The 15552-nt window shown below is 40.3% G+C and overlaps 1 protein-coding gene across 2 annotated transcripts in view; it reads right to left on the reverse strand.

The window, feature by feature from the left end:
* LOC114653490 (nephronophthisis 3) overlaps positions 1–15552 on the reverse strand; it is an 838883-nt gene that overhangs the window by 713136 nt on the left and 110195 nt on the right. For both annotated transcript variants that reach the window (XM_028803845.2, XM_051928813.1), the window contains exons 24-27: positions 9427–9554; positions 2926–3166; positions 1189–1314; positions 895–1010 (exon numbers count right to left, since the gene is read on the reverse strand). In XM_028803845.2, coding sequence (XP_028659678.2) covers positions 895–1010; positions 1189–1314; positions 2926–3166; positions 9427–9554 — 611 coding nt within the window. The remainder of the gene's footprint in view (positions 1–894; positions 1011–1188; positions 1315–2925; positions 3167–9426; positions 9555–15552) is intronic.

Genomic DNA, 15552 nt, shown 5'->3' on the forward strand with positions numbered 1-15552 from the left:
AACACATTTAGAAGACAAAAGACGCTGACAGAGAGGTACGAAGGGATTTAAGGTGGGCCGGATTTACAAGCTTTTTCGTTGGCTTTGGAAATTCTAGTGTTAAAGGATATTTAGAAATTGTCTTCATACGGATGTTTTTAAGACTACTGTCACATACTTTTCTAGTAAACATCTGATCACAAAAAAGTATTTTGTGAAAAGTTGTGAAACCTGAAAGTACCCTTTTATGAGAAGGACCTAGGAGTTGGAGTGGGCTGTTCATCATATACATCTAAACAGTGTTCAGAGCTCATTAAGACGTCTGACATATTAGGTTATATAGCAAAATGTATAGAGTACAACTTAAAGGAGGTCATGCTTAAGTTATATAACACATTACTAAGGCCTCACCTGGAGTTACTGCATGCAGTTTTGGTCTGCAGGCTACCAAAAAAAAAAAAAAGACACAGCAGCTCTGGACAAAGTCCAGGGAAAACTGACTAAGCTGATTTCAGGATGGTCGGGTATTAACTATGAGAAAAGTTAAAATTTTGCACAAATGTTAGGAAGTTTTTCCATCACACAGAGAGCCATAGACACATGGAATAAATTACCATGTAGTGTAGAAGAGAGCAGGACTTTTGGCACCTTTAAAACCGGAATGGATGTTACTTTGGAGGAATTGTGTGGGTAAGATTTGCAGGCATGGTTGGGCTGAATGGGCTGTTCTTGTCAAAATATTTATAATATTCTAATGTTCTAACAGTAACAGGTACAAGACAGGAAATCAGTCTGGAGTGAAAAACGAGGGTGATCAGTCCAATTTCGTCTAATATTGTATTTCTATATTACACTCTCACTGTTTATCAGTGTCAAAATAACTATATAAATATAAAAAAAACCTAATTTCCATACCTTAAAACAGCAAAGTTTTTGAGTGTCTCTCCTACACGTGGATGGTTGTGACCCAAACTGTCCTCGTAGATCTTTAGTGCCCGCTCATACAATGGGAGCGCTTCGCCATACTTCTTCTGTGTACAAAAAATAAGACGTTTTTCTTTTTTATTATTAATGGTTATTTTCTAGTAGATCTTAATTATCACAGTAAAACTAATAAGATAACAAGTTTCCTTAAGTCACAAAACATTGAACATTGGGATAATTTCATTTTTCATTATCTTTAAAGTTATATAAAAACCATGATCTTACCAAGTGGCAATACAAAACGGCAAGGTTCACTAAAGCCGTTGCTACACTCGGGTGTTTAGGTCCAAATGATTTCTGACGAATTTCAACTGCAAGTTCATAGAGTGGAACAGCTTTATCAAGCTTCCCCTGCAGGATTTAATTATAAAGTTAATAGGTAAAAAAAATATGTAAATAAAAATAACTTATTAAAAATAACACTTTTAATGCTGAAACTGAGCTGCTGATACAGAGGAATCTTCTTTTTAAGTAGAAGTGTCACTAAAACAAAAAACAAAAAAAGTCTGCAGCTTTCTTTTACAAACACAACATAACAATCTTAACCCTGTGTAATCCAATGAAGGGTTGCAGGAGTCAAATGGTCGAATTTGGAATCACCAATTAATGAAATGTTGTGTCGCAAATGTACGAATGGGAGACAGCTTTGGGGCAGTAAATACGCACCAAAACAGGGATTATTGCTATAATCTAATGCCTTCTGTTCTCTTCCCTCTGTAGGATGGAAGACTGACAGTCACTCCATCGCTGATATCAGTGTCCATCCGCCTGGCCCCACCCCTTCCTGCTGCATGACCACGTAACCCAGGAACTAGCTATCTTGTTTCCAGTTGTACTAGGGTGTTGTACCGTGTTAGCCATTATGAATGCAGTGAGAAATCAAGCAAAATGACACCTTTTATTGGCTAACTAAAAAGAATGCAATATGCAAACTTTCGAGGCAACTCAGACTCTTTCTTCAGGCAAGATCTTTATCTTTGTCTGTCTCCTCTTTTACCACATGAAATGGTGCTTTGAAAACAAAAATAAAAGCATGTATGCTGTAGCTTAACCCACTCCCCTAATAAACTATATTTTTCATTTTATATTTTACAGGGAAACCTTAGGAGCAAGAAGGCAAGGCTTCGGTGTGAAATTATTTGCCCAAAGGCATCAGAGTAGCTCAGTACATTGCATTACTGAAGCATGGAGAACTTCCTGTTCTGACTGACCTGTCCTGCAGCCAACATTGTGTTTAAAAATCCCTGCCTGTGAAAGATTTATATGGAGTCTTGAAAGTGTATAAATCATTATTACAGTTGTATTGACTAACTCTAAGCCTAGCCTTTTTAAAAGAAAATGTCGTGGATCTTTAAAATATATCAATACATGAAAAACAAGTACCATAAGCAATGCTCAAGAAAGCCACACAATTCAAAAATATTGTAAAGACGTCATGGTTCACTCCAACTGCCCTAAAAGGCCTATAACTATGCATCCATGGACTTCTTTTGTTATACTGAGTTTCACAAGTGTGAAAACTGAATATAGAAATGAAATGCAAGAAAAACTTATAACCCAGGACTATATAGGGTGGTCCAGATCTAACTATGCAATTATTGCATTGCATTAAGTTGCATAGTTAGATATGGACCACCCTGTACAGATCTGAAGTAGTACTGCACCACCATGCCACCCTCAAAATGGTGATGGTTAGAAATTAACTTCTTTACATCACAAAAACACATTCTGGTCAGACTGATCCTTTTATTTTCATGAACTGGTTTCTTATTATTATCTGAGACAAAATTTAAAAATTCTTCAGTATATAGCTAATACTTTTCTAAAGCAAGTGAATCTAAACTAAAGGCCTCAGAGATCAGTACTTTTTCCTTGTTTCCAAAAGAAAAAAAATGTAAATAAATGAATTGAAAAATGTAGTTTCTGAGCTAGCCTGGTAAGAAAAAAATGCAACAGACTCACCTGCTTCTTATACAGAACTGCCAGGTGTTTGACAGTATACGCCAGAGAAGGGTGGTCAGGTGACAGGGCTTTCCTCCTTATGTCCAGAGCACTCTCATACAGCTCTTCAGCTTTCTCATATTCCTTTTTCTCATTGTAAATGGCAGCCAAGTTATTAAGAGACTGAGCACAATCTGGGTGATCAGTGCCAAGCACACGCTGCCTCATTTCAAGAGAACGGGTCAGAAAAATTTTGGCAGTCCTATAGGAATTAATTAAATGTTTAATTATATATTATTTTATCATAACCGCACCAACATTCATGTGCATTTCAAGAATTGTTTCTTCAGTAGTGAGGCATAATAAGCAAGTGTATTGTTAATTACTTTGTCCGGCGCCATGCAGAGACCATGTTCACAACTAAGTTTTGGCTTTCAATCACAGTACAATGATCACGTCATCAGACACTTACAACATACTTCATCTCAGACTGCTACCAGCAGATAAGCTATTTTACAATAAAGCAGTGGGTTAACTCTATTACTATGGCATTAGAAATACATTACATTGACTTCAGCATACCATGGACACCTTGGGGAACTATTGAGCTCTCCTTAAATACAAAATAGGTCAAGAAGATCAGAATGAACAAAATGGATAACCTTTACTTTACAAAAAATAAAAATAATGGAAGGGTGTATGGCAATTTGAGAACAAAAAACACAAAAACAATAAACAAACCCCCAGACACTTTGGGCCTAAATACACAGTGTGCTGGCGTCTATCTTTCTGGATCGGGTGATTGGTCTATTTTATTACAAAAGTATGTTATGTTAGGTCCCCACCTACTGTGAATTTCCACTTCTTCTCATGAATCTGACCTCTCCTTCATGTACTGTGCTTTTTATTTGGCTGCTGAATTTGATCTCAACTACTGATTTCCTAGGAGGGGCTTTTATGCTGCTAACGCAGTAACTACTTCCAGCAATGGCCAAGATATAATATCTATGGTCAAGAATGGCTTTGAAAATTCTTCGGGATGTCTTTTTAGGAGTCCTGGTAACGGCTCTTGGCGCTCCTGCCATCCTGGGCTCCAGTGCTCTTATAGGGGCCAGAAACTCTGCAGGTCACCTACCCATTCCAATGGGGAGCAGAGAACCATGCTTGACATATAGGGTCACGTATTGCCAACTACTAAATAGACACCATTAACTTGGATCCCCCGAATTGTCCTTGCATTATTTTGCCATTCCAAGACTGTCTACTTCCAGCAGTCTCTAGATATCTAAAAGGCATAGTTCTCTCAATGAATGGAACAAATATTGCCAATACTGGTGTATTATGTGCCTTATGGCCCAGCTCATGTCCTAACTAGAGTGCAATCTCTTGCAGTGCAAGTCCTGACTTGGTTCTATTATAAAATATACAAAAATGTTTTCCAGAAGTACGGTACTTATACAATAAATATATTTTAAAAAAAATACATGGAACTGACAATCTTTTTATCTCCTGCAGATATTCATTTAGGTCATCACTCAAATTTATCTTAACAGAAAAAAAACACAATTCAGCAGTGAACATAAAAATAAGATTGTAGTAGACTTTACATTATAAAGTGTACATTCAGACAAAACTGATAAATGCACTACCGTTGAAACACCATGTTTCTAAATTTTTATTTTGGTATTAAATCGTACCTTTTTATGTTTTGCAGAGTCATAATTAATTGATATTTTTCTTAAATTATCTCATCATATTAATTGTAAATGAAACCAATTACAGTTGAGCTTTCTCTTACGTGAGGGATACACTGCAAAGCATTGCATGTAGTGTAAATTCACATACAGTGAAATGTCTTTATATTAACCTAAAATAATAGCAAACATGATTAACCAAGTACTCATCCGTGCATACAGTATCTACATACACTGGTAATAGCATTAAATACAATCCACCCCTGTATAGCGATGTCGTTTTGCGGGCAGGCACAGTGCATTATCTTACTTCAATACAGCCTAAGTTAGAGCAGAGCATGGTTTTCACAAAAATTACATTAGTCATTTTGCATCAATGTTAAGAAGATACACAGGAGTATGAAAAGGATGGTCTTCCTTTTTCTTGTCCCACTGTGGATTAGGCTGAGTGAGCATTAAGCATGCATGCCTTTCGCTCTTCTCTCATCTTCAGTGTGTGCAGTAGTGAGTGAGAGTGATGGAAGCGGAAGAGGGGCAGGCATCTACTCGTTCATGTGCTACTGCATGCTAAAGTGAGCTGAACATAGTAAGAGTATGTTGTAGTCTTCTTGCACTGATGCAGAATAGAAGAAATGAGAATAACCTTGACTTTGCATAAACTGAGGCTACACTGTTTTCTCTATACAGTATAAAAGAACCATACACGACTGACTAGAATCTGCTGCTTCTATGAACACTATTACTGAACTTCTCCTGTTGCATCTATCAACCTATTCATTTTTTAACTCACTTATGCCTTGTAAGTGGTTTCTCATGAGATATCCGGTAAGGCCCTGTACTTGGATCATTTTTATACAGTAACAATAAACAAAATGGGTAGCAAAGGGCAACCCTTTCTGGTTCCATGGCGAAATACTCAGAATTTATATTATTAACACAAACTGAGGCCTCTGAATTGGTGTATAATAGTTTAAGCCATGCACAAGCATTGGGGCCAAATTCAAGTTTACGTAATATGGTAAATAGGTAGCATTCCTAATCAATATCTGTGTTTTCAAAAGAATACACCACAATCTGAAATAACTGTGGAAAAATAATATTAAAAAAAGATTTTCAGACAATAAGTGATGTCATCTCTTGCTAAAATATATTCTTCATCAAACTGCGTTAAATAATCAGTCAGTCAGTCATTTACCAACGCGCTATATCCTAACACAGGGTCACGGGAGTCTGCTGGAGCAAATCCCAGGCAGCACAGGGCGCAAGGCAGGAACAAATCCTGGGCAGGGTGCCAGCCCACCACAGGGCACACACACCAAGCACACACTAGGGACAATTTAGGATCACCAATGCACCTAACCTGCATGTCTTTGGACTGTGGGAGGAAAACATAGCTTCATTTAGTGTATTTTTTTTTCATTTAATGTAAACATGATGTCAAAAAAGCCATTCCCACTCTTTCCTTTAGTCTAAAAAGCCTAATATCACACTGATATTTTCTGAGTTAGTTTACATTTTGATTTCTGAAGCATTTTGTTTTTCCTTTTATGTTTTGCATCTTTCTTTATGCAAAGAATGACCATATACTACTGTAAGGTAAATGGTGTTATGTACAGTATCTGCTTCAGTTAATATAATAATGATTCTCAGACAACATTTACAGCTGCTGCAATGGATGCCTCCTTGGACATGGATAGTGAAAATCAAATATGTATTTATAATGTAAAAAAAATAAAATCATTAAGTTACATCATATTGTACACCTTTGAAATATACAAAAAGCTGCAAAAATGGCAGTGTGTCTATCTGAATACTCTCATCAGAATTAAACAAACTACAAAGAACGTCAAGTTAGTGGACTTTATTTCACAGATTTTCAAGTTAAACAGAACAGCACAATAAAATCTTACATTTGAGCAGTAAAAAAAGAACAGCTAACCTCCATATCACTAAAAGTCTGTTTACAATACATATTCAGCTTGTACAGGGTACATTTGATGGAGTGGCTGGCCGCTAAAGCATTACTTGGCACACACAATCAAGCAGAATACATCTAAAACTACAAGTTAAAAAACAATTAACATAATTTAAAAAGTATGCATTTTCATTTCATGGAAATTTTAAATAAATCTTGCATTAGAATGCCTGCATTAGCCTCTTCTCACCAACTGCTGTCTGTTATAAACAGCCTGTCAATGTAGTGTGTTGGTTGTGAAAAGGCAGAGAAGATCGAGCACCACAATTCCTGTATCCGTGGCACACACACATCATCATCCATCTATTTCTCTTTAGTCCATTTGTTGGATGCAGGGGCCTGTGTAGCAGTAGTGGGCCAAGATAGGTACCACCACACAATAGGCTTTCCAGTTTGTCATGTAGCTCTGCTGCCCCCCAGCTCTAAGGTACTGGGCTCATATCCTGGTGCAGGTACTTTGTAGAGTTTACATGTTTTTCCCTTCTCTGCATGTTTTTTTCTCCCCTCAATGGATGCCTAACCTGCATGTCTTTGGACTGTGGGAGGAAACCCACGCAGACACTGGGAGAACATGCAAATTCCATGCAGGGAGGACCAGGGAAGCAAACTCAGGTCTCCTTACTGCGAGGCAGCAGCGCTACCACTGCGCCACCGTGCTGCCTGCATTAAATAATGTTTAATCTAATTTTATCTTATCTCATTCTCAAACTTTCTTAATCCAATTCATGGTTGTGGTGGCCGAAAATCAATCCCAGCAGCCCTGGACAGAGTGCCAGTTCATTACAGAGCCCTTCACACCCACACTCGCATGGACTAGAGTACCCAGAGTAAAGCCCATAAAATCATGAGGTAAATATGCAAACTCCACATGGGCATTTTTCAGGCATGACATTCAAACCCAGAATACAGGATCAATGGTATCACCAACCACACCAGTTAAAACCAAATATGGATGAATCCAACACAATGTTGTACATCATAGACTTCTGCATCGATTATCCAAAACGTATTAACCTTCATTTCTTATAAACAAAATATATTGGGACAAATTTCTAACTATGCAATGCCATCAAGAATGTGCTTCACTGGGTCACATTCTAACTGCTCAGACCTCACAGGAATAAAATCTTTGTTTTTTTTTAATCAGATTTGGCCTTAGAAGCACAATAATCCCTAATTCACTGACAACACTGCTCAATGAATGATCTATTATGATAGCTTACACCTCTACTACAGGTATCCTAATCAACCTACCATAACACAATGGGGAAAAAGATGTCTTAATTTTCTTAAAATGTGTATGGCTGTTAAGAAACATGCTGGGCAAATTTTATCTTCTATAATTCAGGATAGGTTTCTCTGTTTGGAATTTCAGCACAGACAAAACGATCTACATCATCAATCAGCAGCTAATAATTTTTTTTGCAAAGTAACCAATAAATGCATGTGAGGTAAAACAGGTTTTTGAAATTCTCTGACTTAAACTTCAAAGCCTTACAATATTTACATACTTCTCTCATTTCACCCGTGTCCATATATTCGATCTCTGTTCGCCTTTTTGTTATTTCTCTGAGTAATAATTTCTCTTTTTTTGTGCTAATGCAATGTTTACTTTGTTTTGACACTGCCGTTTTTTTCTGCTTTCATATTCTGAATCTTGCTCTGCATGAGTTTCACGCCTACGTTTTTTTTGGAGTCTTTTAAATTCCAGTTTTCATTATCTCTAACCTGCTCTGCATGTGTTTGGCCCCTTTGTTTTGTAACCTCTTTTTGACGTTTTACTTTGTTTTCTACTCTGTCTTTTATTTCTGAGCTCGCTTTGTCCTGCTTTTTTTTCCCAATGACACCTGGTCCGTGGTGATTATTTCCCTTAATAATTTCAGTTTGTTTGTGCTACTGCAATCTTTACTTTCTTTTTTTTAAACTTTCTAATTTTCCTACTTTCATATTCTTTAACTTTCTCCACATTTGTATCGGGCATACTTTTTTTTTTTTTTTTTTTTGAGCCTTTCGAATTCCACTGCTTTCATAATCTGTAACTTGCTCTGCATTTGTATAACGCCAATGTTTGTAAATGTGTTTATGAAGTTCTACTTTGTCTTTTACTCTGTCTTTTAATTCTATGCCCGATTGGATGTGCTTTGTTTCAATTCCACTTGTTACAGGCTGATAATTACTTTCCTTATTTTCTGAATTTGCACCTAGATTATTTTTTCTTTTTTCTCTCCAACGCTTTTGAGTCTCTTTTCTCCACGCTGCTTTCTTCTTCGCTTAGTCGTCGACGTTTCATTTATAACATATTGTCCTTATACGCTTTATATGCGATGAGACCCTGGATCTGTGTGTGCTCAAATCCTTCACAAGACTGAATGTTTTGCTGCCCCGTTGTCTTATTTGATATTGATTGTAAGCAGGGTGTGTCTTGCAAGAATCTCATGTTCTACGTCATCGCGAGACGGTCCTGGATCAATCTCTTGGCACAATGTCTCATGTTTAAGGTCCTTTTACTATCTTTTAACTATCTTCCGTGATCTTAACGTGAAGATCACATCTCGTCGCCCTACTGTTTCTCTCCAGGATTTTTTCTTTTTATAATAGAGAGATTTAAGTTATTCATGTTCTGCAAAGCACTGATGACCAGCTGAGTACCCACTGCTGATGACAGACTGTCTCTCTCACATGGTAAAAATAAAAGATGAATGGATGATGTTGTTCTATATTTCACACACTTATTCATTGCTTCATGTATACAGTAGTTTAAGTAACTCTTAAATTACTTAATATACTAAAATGCTTAATATCTTTCTTCAGCATTAAAGTACTTCATTTTAACTATTCTGCTCTAATACTTACTCAAGATTGTTCTGTAGGTAGTACAGAACTCCAAGCTCATTCAGTGTCTTTGCATTTTCTGCTGTATCACATCCTAGGGTGAGCTCTTCCAGCTGTAATGCACGTCGCCGTAGAACAGAAAAACCATGCTGTGGGGAAGAACACAAGTTGAGCTTGTTAAAAGTGAACCTAAATTATATTACATCTTCAGAATGCAAAAGACACAAGAGAGTCTAGGATGTCTGGGCAAGATTATGTCTATCAGGTGCTATGACTCATACTGAGTATTTCTTGTCATGGTATGACCTAATGAGAGGATAAGGCCAGAACTTTGACCAGAAAGAGACTGCAGATGCCATATACTGTAAATTAGTTATCCTAGGTCAGAAACCCACATACAGTCTTAACAGTAGGTGTGAGTCAGAGTTAGAACACACTGTTATTTTCAAAATTGTGGCACTACACCCTAGTCAATGCTTTAAAAAACTATAAGAAAGTCATGCTTACATTGTGGATCCTAGCACAGAAAGCAAAGAAACAATCAAGAAAGCCTGCTTTTTCAAAAGAAAATCACTGAGCAGGGGAACAATTTGCACTGGGAGAACCACAGCATGATGCCCTTGGGATTTTAAAAGGAGTACAGAAATTAATCCAGTTTTAACCTGGATATTATTCACTGGAATGTGGTTTAAATCCCTACTTCCTTCGTGGGCTCTGAGTTTAGAGACACAAAGTTTGCTGGAAAAAGTTAGGAAAGCGATACTCTAAGGATTTTGTAGACTGAGTTGGTAGATGCATGGGGTCAGGCACATGAAAGCCAAGCACTGTTAAGATCATACAAAATTATTAACAGGTAACTGCCTTTAATTGTTCTGTTAGTACCCCCACTGTTCACTCTAAATTTTTTTTGGGGATCTCTAACTAATTGACTGACTTAAAAAAAAAAAAAAAAAAAAAAAAAAAAAAAGTATACTTCTTGACTAGCATAAAGCTTTGAGCTTGAAAGTGTTTAGAGGGAAATACCAGCAGTCAAAACAGTCTCAGCTAGTACCAACCAGACATTTTGCTGAACTACATGCAGTTCAGGCACTAGCAGATTTTACATCACGCAGGGAGTCAGTAGAGGAGAATGAATCTTGTAACCACGTGGGGTGACTGTATAGTTACTAGGCCACATGATATAATCATTTAAAGAATTTAATTATCACTGATCTTTTCCTGGGTATGACGTTAAACTGCATCCAGCCCTGCAAGTAGTCCTCCAACTTGCAGGGAAATCATGGTGGTTGGTGGCAGGATTGCCACTCCAGCCACCGTAAAAGAAACTTCACAAAGCTCCGAGACTACAGAAAGGACTCTTTTTTGCTCTCCGCAGGAGTAGCTCTGCTGCAGCCGCCCATAGGAAGGCTGCTCGCATCATGAAGGGGATGGGGGAAAGCCCTCAGGAGCCCCATCCCCGGAAGAGTCGAAACCATTGGAGAGCCAATAGGGTCAGGTCTGTTGGGGACTGGAATCTGGTGTGGTGCCGAGGCGTCGCCAGCTGCATGGTAGCACTCGGTTCCCAGTTTGAGGCGGCCCATACAGGTGGGTGCATGGAACGTCTTGTCTCTCTGGCAAGATGATCATCTTCATCTGCTGTTGGAGGAGCTGCGTAAACTCCACATTTCAGTGGCAGCACTCTCTGAGGTGTGCAGACCGGGGACTGGCCAGATCTCTGTAGGTGGATACACCTTTTATTGGTCTGGTTGGTCTGATGGCTGTCATACTTGGGGAGTAGCTGTATTGTATTGTATTGAGTAGCGGATTGGCTTCTTCCAATGGTGTCCGATGTCACTCCTTTCAATGAGTGTATTATGAGACTCAGATTATGGCACTCTCCGGGTGCCTTGTCTGTTGTCTCAGTGTATGCTCCGACCGCGGTGAGTGATGTCTCATAAAGTGATGAGACATTTTATTCGCAGCTTCGCTCAGTGGTTGATGGGTGCCCACGAGGTGACACTCCTCTGGTCATGGGTGACTTCAATGTAGCCACTGGCACTGACAGGGCTGGCTATGAGGATTGTCTCAGTCCCCATGGGTCTGGTGACCGTGGTGAAAGTGGCTCCATGTTCCTTGACTTTGCAAAAGTCAGGGGCTGCAAATCGCTGGATCCTGGTTCCAGCGCCCTGAACCGCATCATTGGACTTGGTACTTCAATACTGGTGGTGTGGTGAAGAAGATCGATCACATCCTCGTGGGCAGACGATGGAGGCTCTTGCAAAACTGCAGGGTCTACAGGAGTGCCCAGTTTGTGAATTCTGACCATAGACTTGTTGTTGCTACTCTTAGGATCCAGCTTAGGTCTAGTAGGTTACCACCTACTAGGAAAATGAGCCTGGACTTGGCCAGACTCCAAGACCAGGCTGTTTCTAATGAGTTTGCACGCAGATTGTTTGAGGAACTTTCAGATTTGGGTATGACTGCCGATCCTAATGTGACGTGAGAGACCTTCCGTGACAAGACCCTGAAGGTTGTTGAGGGTTGTGTTGGTGTTACCGGTGTTCCCAGAAGGAGGTGTTTCATCTCGCAGGGCACCCTGGACATCATTGAGAGGAGTCGCAGCGCACGGCTCAATGGCAACTTTGCTCTGTACCGGGAACTGAGAGGGACAGCTGAGAGGGCTCTGAGGGCAGATAAAGAGGTGTTTGTTTGAGGAATCTGTGAGCAAGTGACACACCATCTGTGGTCTAGCGATCCACTTCTTGCTTACAGAGGAATCGAAGCATTACGCACATCTGAATCTGTTCCTCGGAGAGTCGTAGTCAAGGCAGCTGATGTAACGGTCATTACGGATGACACTGCAGTTGTGGCCTGCTGGGCTGGCTACTTGGAGCAGTTGGTCAAAGGTGATCCTCCGGTTAGGACGTTGGGTCCACGGTTCTTGAGGCTGACCCTCCAATTAGCTGTGAACCACCCAATCTCACTGAGATTGCACAGGTGGTGAACCAGCTGTGGGGAGGAAAGGCTGCAGGGATCTGTGGTATCCGGGGTGAACTTCTCCAGGATGGTGGTAAGGTTGTCCTCCTGGCATTGCAAGCAATCTTTGCTTCCATTTGAGAGACTGGCATCATCCCAACTGACTGGAAAATGGGATTTGTCATCCCTTTCTGGAAAGGGAAGGGTGATCGCCTGGATTGCAGCAACTACAGGGGGATAACACTGCTCTCGGTGCCGGGTAAGGTCCTTGCTAGGGTCATCCTCAATAGGATCCGTGAACACTTGCTCATCTACCAACGACCGGAACAGTCTGGTTTTACGCCTAAGAAGTCGACCATCAACTGCAACACTGGCAGGGTTCTCATCGAGCGCAAACATCGGCAGAGTTTCTTTGCAGCCTTTGTCAATTTTCGCAAAGCGTTCGACTCAGTTGATCGAGCTGCCCTGTGGGACATCCTGAGGATTCGCGGGATCCCCTAGAGGTTGCTGGATATCAAGGCCGGCCTGTAAACTGGTACTGTGAGTGCTGTACAGAGTGGAGGTAGGACCTCTGCGTTTTTCACAGTTGATTCTGGGGTTCGTCAGGGGTGTGTTCTTGCTCCTATTCTTTCAATGCTTGTATGGACTGGGTGTTGAGCAAGGTCGTGGGGTCCAGCAGCTGTGGGGCATCTGTTGATGAAGAAAAGTTTAGGGATCTTGACTTTGCTGACGATGCTATGATCTTCGCAGAGTCAATGGAGGCTCTGATCGGGCAGCGTGTGTCTCGGCTTGCAAGTGTCCTGGATAGAAACCAAGATCCAGGCCTTTAATGACCTCTTGGGCACAGCCATCAGCAGTGTGTCTTTTTGCGGAGAGAGTGTTGACCTTGTTCAGTTTTACTTACCTTGGCAGTGACATTCATGTCTCTGGTGACTCTTCCTATGAAGTCAGTAGACTGATTGGGAGAGCACGGGGGGTCATAAGATCGCTGGAAAGGGGTGTGTGGTGCTCCCGATATCTATGCAAAAGGACGAAGGTCCAAGTCTTTAGAGTCCTGGTGCTTCCTGTCTTGCCATATGGTTGCGAGACATGGACGCTATGCAGTGTCCCGAGACGAAGACTGGACTCCTTTGGTACTGTGTCTCTCCGGAAAATCCTTGGGTACCATTGGTTTGACTTTGTGTCGAATGAGCGGTTGCTCATGGAGTCTCGAATGAGGCACATTACCTGCATTGTGAGGGAGCGTCAGTTACGGCACTACGGCCATGTGGCATGTTTCCCCGATGGTGATCCGGCTCATAAGATCCTAATTGTTAAGGATCCGAGTGGCTGGACCAGACGAAGGGGTCACCCACGTAACACCTGGCTGTGGCAGATAGAGGGTCATTTCCGGAGGGTGGGACTGGACCGCATGTCTGCCTGGGGGGTTGCAAACCGGGATCCCAAGTTGTTTAGTTGTGTAGTGGGTGCAGCAATGCACCGTACCAGTGCATGCTCCCCAACTTGACTTGATCTTAAAAGTGTGTGGACAGAGTGATGGCTCTGAGGTTAGAGATGTGTGCCACCAATCGGAAGGTTTACGGTTTGAATCCTGTAAATGCCAGAAGTGATTCCACTCCATTGGGCCCTTGAGCAAAGCCCTTAACCTTCAATTGCTCCGTTCTAGGTATGACATTAACCAGCATCCAGCCTTGCAAGCAGATCCTCCAACTTGCATGGAAAACGTGAGGGTAGGAGGCAGGACTGATACTCCAGCCACTGTAAAAAAACTGAGGTATCGCCTGTTGCACGGCTGCACTTGGGTCCTAATTTGGCAGGTTTTTGTTTCAACCCAATTCTTAATTCAAAGTTAATTATTGTTGCTGAAGCAATTATTCTTCAAATAACATTTCTGTGCTTTGTTAAATGAACTCGATTATTAAGATTCCCAACCCTTAATTGCTTCTTTTAGTCTTAAACAGCTGCAATCATAGTTTATAGTGCTTCTTCTTTCCAGCAGATGAGGTATGTGAATGCCCTGTAATAGACAGGTGCCCTGTACAGGGTTTGTTACTGCCTTGCACCCTATGATGGCTGAAATTGGCTCTAGCACCCAATACAAAGTACGGCTCAGGTCTGGATTAAGCGGGTTAGAAAATGACATGACATAATATAATTAAAAATGAGATGCTAATAAGAAAGGAGCTCACCATCTACTGTACACTAACACAGTGGTTCTCAAATTCAGTCCTGTGGCTACAGGTTTTCATCCCAACAAATGTGTACTTTTATTTGGACACCTACCGTCTATACTTTGGTATCAATTCATTAATCACAAACTTTTTTTATTGGAATGTAGCACGTATTTATATATGTTGCTTGAGGACAATTTAGTGTTTTTTTATAATTATGAATTTTGCTCTGCTTTCCTGGTGATCTGGTTATTTAAGCCATTATTTACTAATGAGCATTCAACCTATAAGTAGCTACAGCCTTGCAGTGTCCGGTGTCTCCTCTGCTCATCATTTATTGATATCGTTAGGTTACAAAAAAGGGTGCAAACACCACAAAAATTACATAATAGAAAAATGACCAACAGAAGTAAAGCCTTCAAAACATAGCAAAAATACTAAGAATTCTAAATTTCCTATAAATGTACAGTATATCGCTTGCTACTGTGGTTTTCTGAAAAAGAAAAGACCATTATTAAACAGTAACAACAATTATAGTTAGAAAGACTCACACATTGTGGAACTGTATGGAACAAAAATCTGTAGCCTCAGTGGGAACCCAAAAGTGAATTATAGGAAAACTGATATAACTTGATACCATTTAAAACGTTGTGAGCGCATTGTGAAATACCTGGTTTAATAAAGTGTTTGGGAAAAAAACGGAAGAGAAAAAAGTGAAAAGCTGACAGTCACTAATCATTTAAATGATACTCGTGGAAAAGATAAATCTACACTGTATGATTGATTTGAAGTGGCTTAATTAAAGCACTAGCAAACTATGAAATGAAATAACAGATTCTATTATTAGCCAGGACTGGCATCTAAATAAGCAATTGCATTGCAACAAAAACCTGCAGCCAGTGTGGCCCTCCAGGACTGGAGCGTGATACCACTGTGCTACAGTAACAACTTTTACTTCTGTGTTGCTCCTTCCTTTTCGGCTGTTCTTTACTAATGACTGACAGACAGACAGACAGACAGA

This window comes from Erpetoichthys calabaricus, chromosome 6 (genome assembly GCF_900747795.2).
Source record: "Erpetoichthys calabaricus chromosome 6, fErpCal1.3, whole genome shotgun sequence".
Taxonomy (NCBI): domain Eukaryota; kingdom Metazoa; phylum Chordata; class Cladistia; order Polypteriformes; family Polypteridae; genus Erpetoichthys; species Erpetoichthys calabaricus.